At 49.1% G+C, this 15,187-nt stretch overlaps 1 protein-coding gene and 2 long non-coding RNA genes across 4 annotated transcripts in view; 1 reads left to right on the forward strand and 2 right to left on the reverse strand.

The window, feature by feature from the left end:
* LOC132657206 (uncharacterized) overlaps positions 1-5,818 on the reverse strand; it is a 39,953-nt gene extending 34,135 nt beyond the window's left edge. The window contains exon 1 of the long non-coding RNA XR_009595023.1: positions 62-5,818. This is a non-coding gene — a long non-coding RNA (uncharacterized LOC132657206). The remainder of the gene's footprint in view (positions 1-61) is intronic.
* KCNQ5 (potassium voltage-gated channel subfamily Q member 5) overlaps positions 1-6,757 on the reverse strand; it is a 630,518-nt gene extending 623,761 nt beyond the window's left edge. The window contains exon 1 of one of the 2 annotated variants that reach the window (XM_027972759.3): positions 6,253-6,757. In XM_027972759.3, coding sequence (XP_027828560.1) covers positions 6,253-6,647 — 395 coding nt within the window. In that variant the 5' untranslated portion in view covers positions 6,648-6,757. The remainder of the gene's footprint in view (positions 1-6,252) is intronic. The other variant, XM_027972758.3, reaches the window with a different exon arrangement.
* A 5,800-nt stretch (positions 6,758-12,557) lies between these two features.
* LOC114116444 (uncharacterized) lies at positions 12,558-15,140 on the forward strand. The gene is made up of 2 exons (XR_003590363.3): positions 12,558-14,164; positions 14,875-15,140. It is a non-coding gene; the product is annotated as an uncharacterized LOC114116444 (long non-coding RNA).
* Positions 15,141-15,187: the final 47 nt, after the last annotated feature.

Raw genomic sequence — 15,187 nt, forward strand, 5'->3', positions numbered from 1 at the left:
CAGCTCTGCTTCACTCTGCAATTCCTCTATGGAAAGTTTCCAAGGAAAATGATTTACTTACTGGTAAAGCAAGCTTATGAATTGTGGTGTTGGAGAAGACTATTGAGAGTCCCTTGGACTGCAAGGAGGTCCAACCAGTCCATCCTAAAGGAGATCAGTCCTGGGTGTTCACTGGAAGGACTGATGTTGAAGCTGGAACTCCAATACTTTGACTACCTGATGCGAAGAGCTGACTCATTTGAAAAGACCTTGATGCTGGGAAAGGTTGAAGGCAGGAGGAGAAGGGGACGACAGAGGATGAGAAGGTTGGATGGCATCACCGACTCAATGGACATGGGTTTGAGTAAACTCCAGGAGTTGGTGATGGACATGGAGGCCTGGTGTGCTGCGGTTCATGGGGTCACAAAAAGTTGGACATCACTGAGCAACTGAACTGAACTGAAAGCAAGTGTTTATGGAGGGTCTGCTATATACAGGGCATCTTGCTAGGTACTTCGGACTCAGAGATCTGTAGGAGATTTTCTACAGGGGAAGTTCACCCTCTCAGAGGACAGACACACCAAGTAGCTAACAATGACCACATGGCCTGGCAAGCACCACAGTAATGACATTCCCGGGGCCGGGGAACCTGAGACAAGAAGCACCTGCATTAACCTGGCATGTGGGACATGAGCCCAAGAGAGGTGATCTTTGAACTGTGTTTTGAAGAAGCTGTAGGAGTTGGGCAGCCAGAGGGTTAAGGAGTAAGGAAAACCCCAGGGAACAGTGAGAGCAAACACTGTCTAGCAGAAGACACAAGACAGCAAGGCTGGGGCTCTGGGGGGATGCGTTAGAGATGAGACATGAAGGGGGGCACAGGCCACCTCAGGAGGGGTCTTGGGAGTTAATGAGTCTGGAGTTAACTTACACTCCTGTCCCCACCTTCCCAGCGCCCAGCCATCCCCAACCCGCTTAAATCCCGTGTGTGATGTCATCTCAGTGAAGCTGCTTCAGCAAATGCCATCAGCGACCGCCTTCATCACTAGCCAATAAAATCCTAGCACATCTCTTCTAGTTATTTCTGCAGCAGCGGAAACACCAACCACGGCTCCTTCCTGTACACGTCTTCCTTCCGCTGCTTCAATGAAAAGAAAGTCTCTTGGCTTATTCCCCCGGCCCTGAGGTTGCTGTCACATTTCCCCAGGTCTTCTGTGAGCTCTTAACCTGCCCTCCACTGCCTGCCGGCGGGAGGTGCTCCCACCCTGCCCTCCACCTGTCCTCGGCCCACTCTGCATCCCTGGGCTAACTCACTCCTCCTCTTGATTGCTTTCACCAGCACAAAACTGCTGGCAGCTTCCAAATCTAAATATCTGCTCTAGACATCAAGATTCTGCTCCAGATTTGAAAAAGCGGTCCTTCCTTCAAATATATTTTACTTATTTTTGCTCTCTTCTTGACAAAAAATGACAGGTGCTGGCTGCTGGTCTAAGACTCGATGCACAGAAACGGGGAGCAGCAGGTTCACTATCACGTGTTTATCCCTTGCAGTCTCCCCCCGAATGACTTACAAACACTTCAGACTCACTGAGTGCAAGTCTGAACTCATCATGTTCCCTGGACGTGTTCTCTCATCCTTTGTCCCGTATCTTAGTGAATGGTACTTCTGTTCCCCCAGTCACCCAGCTCAGAGTCATCCTTCTCATTTAGAGTGATGAAAACACTCTGAGTTCTACCTACTTAACTGTTTTCTAATTAAATCCCTCCTTCTTGTCCCCACGGTTGCTGCCTGAGCTCCTCAGGAAGTCATCTCTCACCTGCCTGTAACAGAGCAAGGCACGATTCAACAGACATCGTTGAATCCTGTTCCACAGACATCCATGAATTTATGGATAAAAGAACACGAGAATGAGTGGGAAAGTTGGCCAGTTGCTGAAAACTTCTCACCAGCCACATCGGTTCTCTCTGGTACCTTTCAATCCACTGACTGAACCAATGAAAGCCACATCTTTCTGAAATTCCTATCTGACGACATCATCCCTCTGATTATCAGCATTCAGTGGCCAGTCGTTCCTACAGGATGAAGACTAGATTCCATGGCTGGCATCGGAAGTCACCCAAGGTCAGGGACGTGTGTTATTGCTCTGCCCTCTTTTCCTGAGGTTGTTCTCATCCTATAAATACTCCCCAGTACCCGGAACTACTGACATGATTCCAATTCCACATCTTTTCCTATGCTTTTCCCTCCAGCAAGATGGCTCGCCGCACTCCCCTCCCACCCTTGCTTTCACACCTGAGATTTAACTAGTCGTTTGCTAAAACTCAGCCTGTGCTTCACTTCCTCTCTGGAGCCTGTGCTGAGCTTTCCACCCTGGGCTCCACTTCTCCCTCTTCCTACAAGACTCGGTACTCGCTCCTAGAACAGCAGTATTTCACTGCTGTTCACAGGCTTACACTCACCCACTGCTGGAATCTTTTCCCTTCTTAAGAATGGAGGCCCCCACCTTATTAACCTGGGAATTAGCAAAATGGAGATTCAAATATTTGCAGATGGATTGGTAAATAAATGGATGAATAGATGGAGAAGGGTCTTGGAAAGATTACAGCAAGGAGATAATGTGATAAGATGTGCATTTTAGGAAAACACTTTGCTGTCAGAGCAAAGAGCTGGAAGGATCATAACACAATCAGAGAATATTACAAAGAATCCAACGGAGATGTACAGAGAAACAGACAGGGAGAGTAGCAGTAGCAAAGGAGAGAAGGGAACGGATCTGAAGAAAAAAAAAAAAGCTTATAAAGTGAACACACAGATTTTACTGTTTGTATGGGTGGCCAGCAGGAGCAAGCTTGAGAAAAGTGAAGACATCAAGAATGGCTTCTAGGTTCATCAAGAATGGCTTCTAGGTTCCCAGCTTACACATAAAGTATCTATACATTCTGATCCATAGCATTAAACCAGGCAAAGATACACCACAAATTAATATATGGAGCCAATCATGCATTTGGCTTCCCTGATAGCTCAGTTGATAAATAATTCACCTTCAATGTAGGAGACCCCAGTTCAATTTCTGGGTCAGGAAGATCCAGTAGAGAAGAAGGGTTAGGCTACCAACCCCAGTATTCTTGGGCTTCACTTGTGGCTTAGCTGGTAAAGAATCTGCCTGCAATGCCGGAGACCTGGGTTTGATCCCTGGATTGGGAAGATCCCATGGAGAAGGAAAAGGGTACCCATTCTAGTATTCTTGCCTGGAGAATTCCACGGACTACACAGTCCATGAGGTCGCAAAGAGTCAGACACGACTGAGTCACTTCACTTTCTTTCACTTTCTATTAAACTAAAGGGCAGCTGAAAACAGGAAGCTAGAAAACATAGTTGCCTGGTAAATCCTAAATTATCATAAAAGAAGAGACTTTCCTAATCTCCAGTGATTCACAAAGATGGGAAGAAAGTATTTATAGCAGGTCATCTCTTGCTCTTTCCAGCCATTTCATCAGCGGGCTGGGGATACATACACACACACACACACACACACACACACACACTTGAAACTATGCTTTATACCATTAAAATACCATTACAATCATGGGGTTTTTGCATATTTAACAGAAATGTCTCTTTATCAGAAGCATAACTTTAAACATACTTTTCTTGCTTCTTGGCAATGAAAACACAAATCAACGGAGTAAATCCATCCCTGAAGTATACACCTCATTCATCACAGTACACTTGTTCTTGGCAAGAACCATAATGTGCTACAAAAACTGTTATTAAAGTAAGATTTGGGGATTCCCAGGTTGGCAAGGAATTAGTTACTTGCACTGCTTTAGGAATTGTTTTCTTATAATTTCTTTTATTATTAATGGTCTTGTTAGACTTATAGTTCAAAGTAACTTTCCTTTATGAATCTAATGTATAAAGCCCAGCTATTCGCAAGCTTACTTAAATCATAAGTGGCCTGTCCTCCTAGGCCAGCTGTAGTTGTGCACAACCTCCCAGAAGATGATTCCACTTTGCGGCAACATGAGTCTAGCACCCCCTGCCCCATCACTCAGTCATTAGTTTCAGACTCTGGAAATTACTAATTCAAAAGTTTACAATAGCATGTGGTATTGATAAGTACACAATTTGTTTTGTTTCTACCACTAAAGACACTGGCTGACTGATAAAGATTGATGAGTAGAGAATTATTCAAACGTGAACCTCTTGAACAATCATTTGTCAAAAATTTACGATTCTGTAAGGCCAGAAAAACCTGATATATCCTAACACATTGAAAATAAAACGTTGCATTACAAGAAGCCCTCATTCATGTTCAAGGGTAACACTTAGCAAATACAAAGCATGAGCACTAAGCAAGGTTGTCTCTAACCCTTTCTGAATATACAATACATAAACCTACCAAAAATCCAAGGCCGCCAAGTAGCATCATATTGTAAAATCAGAGTTATGAATATTCTGAGCAAACTCTTGTAAAAAAAATCATCTTCCATACAGTATATACTTTGTTGCCAAACTGAGCACAGATCATATTGCTAAATGTTTTAGTGGATTCTGATAGGTCAAAATAATGTATCAGGCTCATCAGGTAATAGGACTAATTATATATCAACTCAGAGTGGATGAACATGTAAAGTATCAGCAGCGCTTCTCTAAGACTAGCATTTACTACAGTAGCCACATTTAAGGAGACGTGAGTCTTGCAAACATTATACTTTTGATGTAATAATGATCCTACACAACTTTCTCCGTGTGTACGTTGTAAGATGGAAAGTTGGCTGGAATATTCTGCCTAGTGCTAGATGTTCACATCAATCTGGGACTGTAAAATTTTCCAGACACCAGCGCCCCACAGATTGTAGACTCCACCAATTTCCTGACGACTACGTGGTAAAATTCCAGGCTCACCTATTTACAAAACCAGCCCCTTCCTCCATGTTATTTCAAAAGTGTTTCTGGACTTGATGCCAATCCTCCATCTCAGGTGAGAGCTGTGTTTCGATGACATGCCTCATTTCTAAAAAAGCACCTAATTCATGTCTTCCAAACCTTTTTTTTTTTTTTTTTTACTAGGAAACAAGGAACCTATCCGGGAGTGCTTGCAACTTTCTCTACTGGCCTCCCAAGACTGAGACCTTCATATTCCATTTTGACAAAAAGAAGCAGAAAAGGGGAACGACAAAGAGGAGAAAAAAAGAAGCAGAAAAGAAAAGATGAAGGTGTAACGGCATAAAAACTACTGTAAAATGTCCACAGAAACGTAATTCTAACAGGAGATTGAATGAATGGACGTTGTGGGAAAAACAGTAGTAAACTTTAAAGCCACTGAAAGGTTTTAAATGCCTCAGGGAAAAATAAACATTTGCTTCCAATCATTTTCTCATTAAGCATTCTCTGCTAGATGGTGAGGCTTACTTAACACGCACACGCTCTGCTCCAAACCACCAGTGCCAACTTCGCCCACTGCCTGATCCCAGTCCCGGGCGGGCCATGTGCCCCGCACCTCTGCCCGCGCCCCTGCGCGCCAGCGCCAGACTCCACGCCGGCCTCGGCCTCGGCGCCTGAGCAAACATCACCTCGCCTGGCCCTGCTCGCCTCCTCCAGACCTCTGCCACCTCTGCGACAGGAAGGATTACTTGCACGGAGAGATTTTCCGTTAGCTGCGGCTGAGGTCTGCGAGGCGTGTTTCCGGGCGCGCTGGCAACCTAGCTGCTGTCCCCACGGCGCAGTGGCCTCCCCAGCTCCGCCCCGGACCAAGACACAGGCCTGCGCCTCGCCTCTCTGAGCCGCGTCTACCCCGCCATCACCTCCTAACCTCTCCAACACTCTCCCAAGCTCCACGCGGACACACGGTCTCACGCGCCTTTCTCAGCTCCCGGGCGCCCCCCTCGGTTGGAACGGACGCATCTCGGGACCTCATCGCTCCCAGTTATCCGCGCAGCCCGAGTCCCGCGCCTGCCCGGCTCTGTCCCTGAGCGCCCAGAGCGGCCGGGAAGCTCATTCGGTGCCCCACGGAGAAGTCTCCGTCTGCAGGGGTGAGGGGGTGGGGCTCAGGGAGGTGGCAGGCGCCAGGAGGGAGACCCTACACACGTGCAAAGAAATAAAACCCACCACGTGCGCGCGCGCGAGCGTGTGGGCTCGTGTATGTGTGTGTGCGCGTGTATACGCGCGCGGCCGGCCAGGGCGTGGGCGCCGGGCTTCTCGGGGGAGCGGGCGGGAGGGTCCCCCCGGCCGCCGCGGTGCTGGGGGCGCGAGCGGGGGACGCGGGTACTCACACGAACGCGTGGTAGACGAACGCCCAGCCGCGGGGCCTCTCCAGCACGTTGTACAGGTAGTTCTGCAGCCGCCGGTACTTGACGTTGCGCCGGCAGCTTTGGCCGCTGGTGTAGGAGAGCGGCTTCCCGAGCAGGCTCATCCGGGCGCCCTGCTTGCCCCGCCGGCTCTCCCGCAGGCCGCCGCCACCCAGCGCCGCCGCGCGGGTGCCCAGCAGCAGCAGCCCGTCGCCGCCGGCGGCCGCCGAGTTCAGCAGCGCCCTAGCCCGGCCCGACTCCACATCCTTCATGCCGCCGCCCGTGCGCCCCCCGCCCGCCGCCGCCGCCGCCGGCGCGCCGCTCCTCACCCAGAGCCCGGCGGCGCCGCCCTCCTCGCCGCCCGCGTGCTGGCGGGGCATGGCATCACCGCGGGCACCGCGAGGGGGGCCCCGGCGGAGGGGGCCGCGGCCTCATGCGCGCCGGCCGCTTTCGAGGAGGGAGCCGCCCCCGACGGGGCGCCCGGCGGCCCGCGAGCTGCGCGCCGGGGGGCGGAGAGGGCGCGCGGGGGAGGCGAGAAGTCCAGGTGTCCAGTAGCCTTCAGCTCCTGAGGCGAAATCGGGGCGTGTCGCGGGGGTGTCACTCCAAGAAGGCTTCTCCAGCCCCTAGGTCCCCGAGGCGGAAACTCCCTGCTGGCGAAGCGCCCCCGGAGCTGGAGAGGGAGCTCCTGCGCGCGCACGCCGGGTCCCAGGCTCCCCACGCCCGAGGGGACCTGCGGCACCGAAACCCCTGTCAGGGACGGGAGTTCAGGGTATTCTCCCCGGGGCTTCGGAGCTGCTGGAAGGTGCGCCCGCCTCGTACGCACAGGAGGAAAAGGAGAGGCAGGCTCCCTTTCCTCCCGCCGCTGCACCGCGGCGCGGGCTCGTCCCGTCGTCCTTCCGCGAGGGGTGTGCGCGGGAACGGCCCAGCCCTGCCCTCCAGGTACCAGCCAGTCCACGAGCGCGCCGGCCCAGGCTCCGGGCGGGGGCGCTCGGATCTCCGCGTTCAGGGTGCAGCCCCGCGGGACGCGGCTGCCTAGCCGGCGAGACGGGCGCTGGGCATCTCACCGCCGCAAACTCCTCCGGCTTGCGGGCTGTGACTTTCCATCCCAGCATCAGATAGAGGAGCTGGACATCCTTGCCAGCCGGGGGTGGGGTGGGGTGGGGTGCGTCAAAACTCCGCTTCTCCGACTGGCACTGGGCTGTGCCTGACAGCGGCGCGAAGCAGAGGAGAACAGACCGGGTCCCTCCGTCAAGAAATTTGCATTGAAGTCAGAGAAAGTCATAAGCAGGCGAAGTCTTTTGGCGGCGGCGGCGGCAGCCCCTGAGCCTGGGGGCGGGGGAAGAAACCCTGGAGGATGGAGAGTCCAGGACCCCAACTTCGCTGGGTCCTCTCCCCACCCCTCTCTGCTGCCACTTCTCCCGCCGCCTCCGACGCAAGAGCGGGCCTCCCCAAACCCCCTTCCCCCTGGGGTAGGAGGGAGGCCGCCCAGCGTCTGGCCTTCAGCGAGACAGCGGCGTTAAAACGCATGAGCCGCTGTGCGGGAGACGCTGAGAGGAAGCTGGGCTTGGGAACTTCTATCCAAAGAGTGGAACCCCTCCCCTCCCCCTCAAATAGGAAGGAAATGATCACTAGTTAAACTGAAGGAAGAACTGGGGTTCCACCGCAAAGCCAGAACAGATGGTTCCGAGATAGTGAGTCCCAGTGCCTTTTTGCTTCCAGAAGCCGAAAGCCGAGGCGTGAGTCCCTTGTGAGCTGCCCCCGGCTCTGGAGATGCTCTGCCAGCTCCTCCGTGTATGCACACGCGTGGCGGCTCCGGTCTGCCTCGGGCAGCGGCCGCACGGCCCCGCTGGCCCCTTCCTTCTTCCTGTCATCTCTGCGATGTCCGCGCAGCCCACCCGCCGGCTCCCGGCCGCCGGCGCGACCCCGCACCCCCTCCCTCCCGGTGCCCGAGCCTGGCGGCCGCGGGCGCTTCCCGGAGGCGCTCAGTGCAGCTGGCTGCGGCGCCACGTGACTGCCCCCTAATTCACTTCCACCCGCGTGCGCGCACACACGTGGAAGGGCAAGGGGGCGGCCTAGTGCCCCCAAGGTTCAGGCCAAAGGAGAGAGCGCCCCAGAGCGAGCGCTCCAGTCCTAGGGCCGAGCTAGGACCAGGCGGAGCGCGAGGGAGTTGGCGTCGCTATATTTAGACTCCCCCCGGAGTTTCCGCGCAGGGCTTTCAGGGTGAAAGATCTAGAGGCTTAGAAAGATTCGTGTGCACGCTTTCAGCGTGAAAATCTTGGCTTTAGTGCAGGCAGGAAAATGAGAAGCATTTCGCCTTGAACGAGCAGTTTTCCTTCTTGCACACTTTACCCCATCCCACTGCAAAGGTCAGGTCCCTTGTCTCACTGGCATTGCTGGGCCCAGCGTGCTAGCTGGAAGGTTTGGGAAGGCGGGACAGATTTCCAGGAAAGAACCAGTTGCCTGACTTCTCATGGATGCTTTCCTGAGTGTGTGGCAAGGTGGGAAACCGAAATGTTGATTAGGCAAATGCGTAACACTTTAAAGTAGCATGAAAGGTGGTGATCAGCAGAGGTTTAGAGCTGGGAAGGGCCTTTGAGATCGGTTCTCTGGTTTTCTAGAAATTGAGACACCCCAGAGGGGACCAGCCCAAGCATTCACAGGTGGTTGGTATGAGAGTTACAGGAACCCAGCAGCCTTGCCTCTGGGTTTCCTATCCCTTCCCTTCCACATCTTACACAGAGCATGTACTGAAACGCAGGTTTCCCAGATGGCGCTGTGAAGAACCTGTCTGCCAATGCAGGAGACTTAAGAGACCGGGGGTTCAGTCCTTGGGTCTGCGAGAGCCCCTGGAGGAGGTCACGGCAACTCACTCCCGCACTCTTGCCTGGAGACTATCCCATGGACAGAGGAGCCCGGGGCTACATGGCATAGGATGTCAAAGAGTCAGACACGACTGACTGAGCAACTGAGCACGCAGGCACACTGAAGAGCTCATGGCTGTATTTCAGTATCTCTGCAGGCTCCCTTTGAAAAGAGAGGTTTAGCCACAAACTCTGACACCCCGCCTGAGAGTGCTGGGAAGGAAAGGCCACGTGAGGCTGCACACCTCTTCTAATGGCTTCCCCGTGTGTACCTAGCTTCTTCACTACCAGCTAACTTCTCTCAAAAGGCAGGAATTAACTGTTGGAAAAACAGAGTGCTGTGATCAAGCTTTTTTTTTTCTGTTTCTGTGCCTTTGAACACAGATGTTGCTAGGAAACTGCCTTTCTTTTGGTTGAAATATTAAAATCTAATATCAGAGGAGAGGGTAGACAAAGAGTGAAATGATATAGCTGTGTATATTCCACCTGTAATGTTACTTTAGAGCCTTACCAAGAGGTAGAAAGGTAAAAGACAGCCGTCTTTTCCAAAGCAGGTGTTTATTTCTAGTGTAGAGCACATGAGCTGATTTCACTCCCCATCCTTTGGAGGTGGGTGTGCTTTCAACTATTGTGAGATGTCTGCTTGAAACGGATGACCATGGAAGGTTTTATTATCTGAAGTCTACTTAGAGATGGTTTGCACTGAAAATAGCTACTAGAAATATTTTACTTCAGTGTGTTTTCTATGCCATTTTATTTTCCATCTGAAGGGCGCTCTAGAATAGTAATATGGAACATTCTATACAAGAGCTAGAGGCGCTCGGGAAAGACTTTCAAGGCAGAATAAGCAGTTGTGAGCTGGTTTTACAGAATACTCGTGACCACATGGCGCGCCCCTCTCCTTCTCCGGACCTGCCCAGCCCCCTGTCTGTTCAGGCCCCACCACCTTTACACACTTCACATCGAGTCGTGGTCATGGTTCTGATCAACTCACAACTGATGGAAGTGCTACTCTTTTGTGTGATGTGGATGCTTTTTGATCCACTGTGAAATGCCAGGTCAACCAGAGTGGTGGTAATAAACAGAATCCTCAAACCTTAGAGCAAAAGGGACATTTGCTGATGAAGAAATGGAAAACTATTGTTGGCTGCTTGCCCAAGACTCAGCTGTTTGCCTTGGAAGAAGAACTGAAGTCCCCTAACGCCTGAGTGGAATGCCTTTAGGCCAGGCCACCCTTTCCCTTAGCTTTTATTTCCTCCTGTCAAATCAGAACCAAACCTACAAGCACAGCAACTGTAATTGTGTTTCTTAGGTATCTCATAACCATTGATTCAGTAAATCCGATTATTTCAAATGTGTCAGCATTGTGGACCACAGTATCATTTTTACTCTATCGAGGATTCTTAGAGATGTGATGCTGAGATTCTCTATATGTTTTACCAAGGGACAGAAATTAGGAAACCTGGGGCAACCTGGGGCAATGTCAGAGATCATAAGAACCTGCCAGTTGACATGAAGGTTCCTACACAGCAGGGACCCATCCTAGCCCTGCCCTCAGTAGGTGAGGCATAGTCCCTTCAGAGCAGCCTCTGCCTAGGGGTGCAGAAACAGTGCAGGTGTGAGTGGACAGGGGTGTGAAGAGAGGCTGGTGGGGGGGCGCAGACAGAGCAGGGGACGGGCTCAAAAAGTCTTGCCATGTTCATCCCAGCAACCATCAAAATTTATTTTCCTAGGAATTACTAAAATTGTGTGCCAGTTACCACTGTCCAAGCAAAATAACAGCAGATATGCCATGCGTTTACTTCGAGCAGGGCACTGTGATTGACAAGAATTATTTCACTTGATTCTGACCACAGCCTCACAAATGAGCACTACAGGTTTATAGGGAAGAAAGTGAGGCTGTGAGAAAGTTAATACTGTTTCAAAACTAATGAGAAATTGAGTCTGAATTCAAACTTATGGTTATTTCATGAAGAAAAACAAAACAAAAGCCACGGAAACAAAAACCAAAACCAGATTTTAAACTACTAGACTATATTAACTTTTGAAATAAAAAGCTTTAGCCTATTATCACGTTAATATATCTGACTGTTTTTCCTTTGAAAAGGGAAGTGTTGGCAAGTTTCTAGTAGCTGTTTCATAGCAGGACTTGAGATTTTATTCTAAACACAGAATTAGTCTCGATACCCCTCTTCACTTTTCCTGAAGAAATAAAAGCTTATGTATAGAGATTTGTCTTTTGTATTGAATATTTTTAAACAGTTCCAAATCATGAAGTAACGATATCTTGGAATTATGCTTACGTTTTTATCTTTTTCCTAACACTACCTTCAGTTTTATTCACAAAGTCCTATTTATCATACTTGGCTATACCAGATTTCTGTTTTCTTCCTTGTTATGTTTGTATGGCTGCACTCCTGTCTTTGGGCCAACTACTTAAATGCTTCTTCCTGGAAGTAATTTGAATACAGCAATTTGCTCTTTCTAAGATATACATTTAGAAACTGTGTGAAGAGATTGATACCGAAGACAAACCTCTCGTTTGAGGGAGTGTCCGGGGAAAATTCCGTTATAATTCTGTGCCCTCTAGTGGCACTGACATTTTACCATAACCTTTATCAAAGAGAAATTAAGAAAGCACTCTTTATGAATCACCCCAAACCTTTTCATCTCCTCAGCAAGCTATCGTTAATCATCAGGTATGAGCTAGTTGGAGCGGGTGCAGATGAAAAATGTCTTGATTCTTAGGTGCATGAGCTGAATAGTAATTCTAATGTGACGGGTTCCCGGAGGTTTGCACCAGATCTTACAAGAAGCTGGAGAGGCTTTCCTGAAGGACGCAAGGGCTGGGCTTCCTTGAGGAAGAGCTGGACTTCGGTGGCACATCAGGGCAGGCTGTTCAAAGAAAAGTTAGTTGAGAACCTGTGAAGGCCAGGCACCCTTTGAGAGTGACAAGTGGCTGAATTCTCTTGGAGCCCAGGGTGCTTCTGAAGGTGTTATGGTAAGGCAGGGGCTCCACAGCTGAGAGTCTCAGTGGGAATTTAGGGATTGTGTTCTGACTTGAGCAGGGAGCCCCTGAAGAATATGAAACAAGACACTCTACACGTTCCTATTTCCATGTGCAGAAAAGCTCTGAATATTAGCTAAGTTTAATGGGGCTGGAGGGGCAGGGAGCATGGCTTGAGCACTCATGCTTGGCACATGCTGTTCCAAACTGGGATTCAGAGATGGCATGTCTTTGGTGGAAGGTAGTGATGGCTGCCAGTCCATGGACAGGTGTCCAGCCAAACCTCCAGTTTGCAGGCCTGAGTCTTTGGATGATGAGTTGTGTTATTTACTGAACTTGGAAAGACCATCTGGTACAGCCATCTGCAGTGGGGGGGTGGGGGGCGGCGGGATGGTGGTGACTTCAACTTCACGTGGACCATGGCCTGCCTGCTGAGATAGCCCAGTGGAAATGTCCAGTGAGTTAACAGGTCTGCAGCTCAAGAGGGAGCTGGGAATCAAAATTTGAGAACCACCAACATGTATGTAGAGGTGTGTGTATGTGTATGTGCCCAGTCACTCAATGCAATCCCGTGGACTGGAGCCCACCAAGCTCCTCTGTCTGTGGAATTTTTCAGGCAACAATACTGGAGTGGGCTGCCATTTCCTTCTCCAGGAGATCTTCCCAGCCCAGGAATCGAACCTGCGTCTCCTGCATATATATACACATAAAAAAGATGCAGCCACCATATATGATGAAAGTGATGAGTTGGGATTAGATTACCTGGGAAATATGTAGATTGGCTGGAAAAAAGAAAAGGCCTGAGGACCAGAACTGGAGGGGGTGCTGCTCAGAGCCAACATTGAAGGTAGGGGAGGAGAAAGGAGAATAGGAAGCTGAGTAACCCCTGAGGACCACTAAGGACCACTGCCTCAGCAGCCATAAAGGAAACTTCGACAGGGAAATGCTGGACAAAGATAATCGAGATAGGATTTGACCACAAGCAGGTCACTGGGAGAAGCTGTTTCTGGGTTTTGTTTTCCTTGCAGAATTTCTTGTAGAGCGAGAAATCAGGTCAGAATGGGCAGGAAGGAATTCAGAAGTGAGACAGTGACGTTAATGATTCTGGAGGGGAGGAGTGAGGAAGCAGCAGGCCAGGGATTTGCGTTTGACCAAGATTCTCAGCATAACATGATGCTGACTCACGAGACCCGAGTGGCTGTCACAGCCAGGCACACAGGTCCTCTGGCTGAGTCTGAGCTACTGTTACACTGACAGCATTTCACTCCCAGCTGGGAGGTCTGAGACCACTTGGACGTCTGTTGATTTTGCTCCGTACTTTTAGAGCGTTTAATAAAAACTATCACTTTTCATTTCTAACATTTCCCCCAAAGTTTAATTTAATGTATATACATTTTTCAGGCTTAGTTTTACCTGGAATAAAGATGCATGTTGGATGAATGATGTAGTTTTGATTTTATTTAAAATGAAAGGTTGCAGAACTGACCAGATCGTTCAGGGAAAACTGTATGTTTATCTCTAATAACTCATAGATATTCAACACAGTTTTCAAGCAGTGGTGCTGAGACCAATGGAACGGATGCTGGAATCTTTCAGACAAGTCAGGAGTTGGCAGGGGTGGGCATCCAAGTTCCTAGAGTTTTAACCAGAGATTCTCTCTCTCTCTCTCTCTCTCTCTCTCTCTCTCTCTCTCTCTCTCTTTTAATATGAGGCTTTTGAGTACAAAGTTAGGCTAACAGAAGGTCTGTTAAAATTATTTTTTAAAGCTGGTCCTGTTTTTTTGGGCTGTTTAGGGTCATGCTTGCTGCCTTTTTGAGTCATGGTTACAAAATGGGACGAGTCACTGCCCACAGAGGCAAAAGGGAAGATAAGGAGAGCCAGAGCTGACAGCCAAGGCTCTGACCACCCTGGGATCTGCAGCTTGTAGCTAAGCGGCTCTGGATTCTGCAAAATGTTAGGATCCAAGTGCTACCAATTGACACTGGGCCTTATGTAGGAATCCTGAAAGGAAAAAGAGTTCATGTAACAGGTGAGTGTCCTGAAAAACAGATAGAGGGAAAGTGGGATTGCAATCAAGTCGTTTTAGTTTTTGTTTTGGAAAAAATATGTTTTGCTACTCTGGCAAAAGATTCTGATGAGATACAATGTAATAAGGTCAATGAAATAGAGGGAGTAAACTTTGGACCGTCTCAAAGTTTTTGGTTTTGCTTTAGCTTGTTGTTTTGTACTGAGACTGAGGCATTTTGAGAAAAAAGGGGACAAAGTTGAAAATCGTTTTAAGGAAGAAGGTTATTTCCTGATGTGGATAAAAAGACTAAAAATGAGGAAGAAACTAGGGGCCACAAGACCCAATGTTCTTTTGGGTGCTGAGAATCGGAAGTGGACCAATAATTACAATAGAGGTCGGGGGCTGGAAGGACTCTCTTTTGTTTATCTACTTATCTGAATTTTTTAATTGAAATGCAGTTGATTTAAATGTTGTATTAGTTTCAGGTATGCAGCGAAGTGACTAAGAGAGAGGGGTAGATTCTTGTCCAGATTCCTTTCTTTATAGGTTACTGAGTATAGTTCCCTGTGCTAGACAGTAGGTACGCACTGTTTATTTTATATTGAGTAGCGTGGCCAATATTACTTTTAAACTGGTCAGAATTTGGAGTCAGGAAAAACTTCCAAGCTATGGGATCTGGGTTCCTGACTGAATTACTGAGTTTCTCTGTCTTCCTTTCTTTCCTGTTTAAGGTGGAATAACTGTATCCTCGTCAGAGAGCTTTTGTGAGGATTAAATGAAGAGCTGATTTGAAGTTTTAGCAAAGCTCTGACAGTAAGTCTGACCACTACTGCTAGTGATCACGGTCTGCAAGACTCCCCTCAGGTCCAGTTTGTGACTCGCCCTACAATTGGAAAGCAGTAGCTAATGAATTTTGTGCAGCATTACCATCTGTAATTTTTAACATTATGATGTTAAAAATGATTGAGAAAACAAATAAAAGTAATAGAACCATGAACTTGTAAATGGATTTTTTTTTCCCCTGGGTAAACCTTCAGATAACCC

Source organism: Ovis aries, chromosome 9, assembly GCF_016772045.2.
Source record: "Ovis aries strain OAR_USU_Benz2616 breed Rambouillet chromosome 9, ARS-UI_Ramb_v3.0, whole genome shotgun sequence".
NCBI classification, from domain to species: domain Eukaryota; kingdom Metazoa; phylum Chordata; class Mammalia; order Artiodactyla; family Bovidae; genus Ovis; species Ovis aries.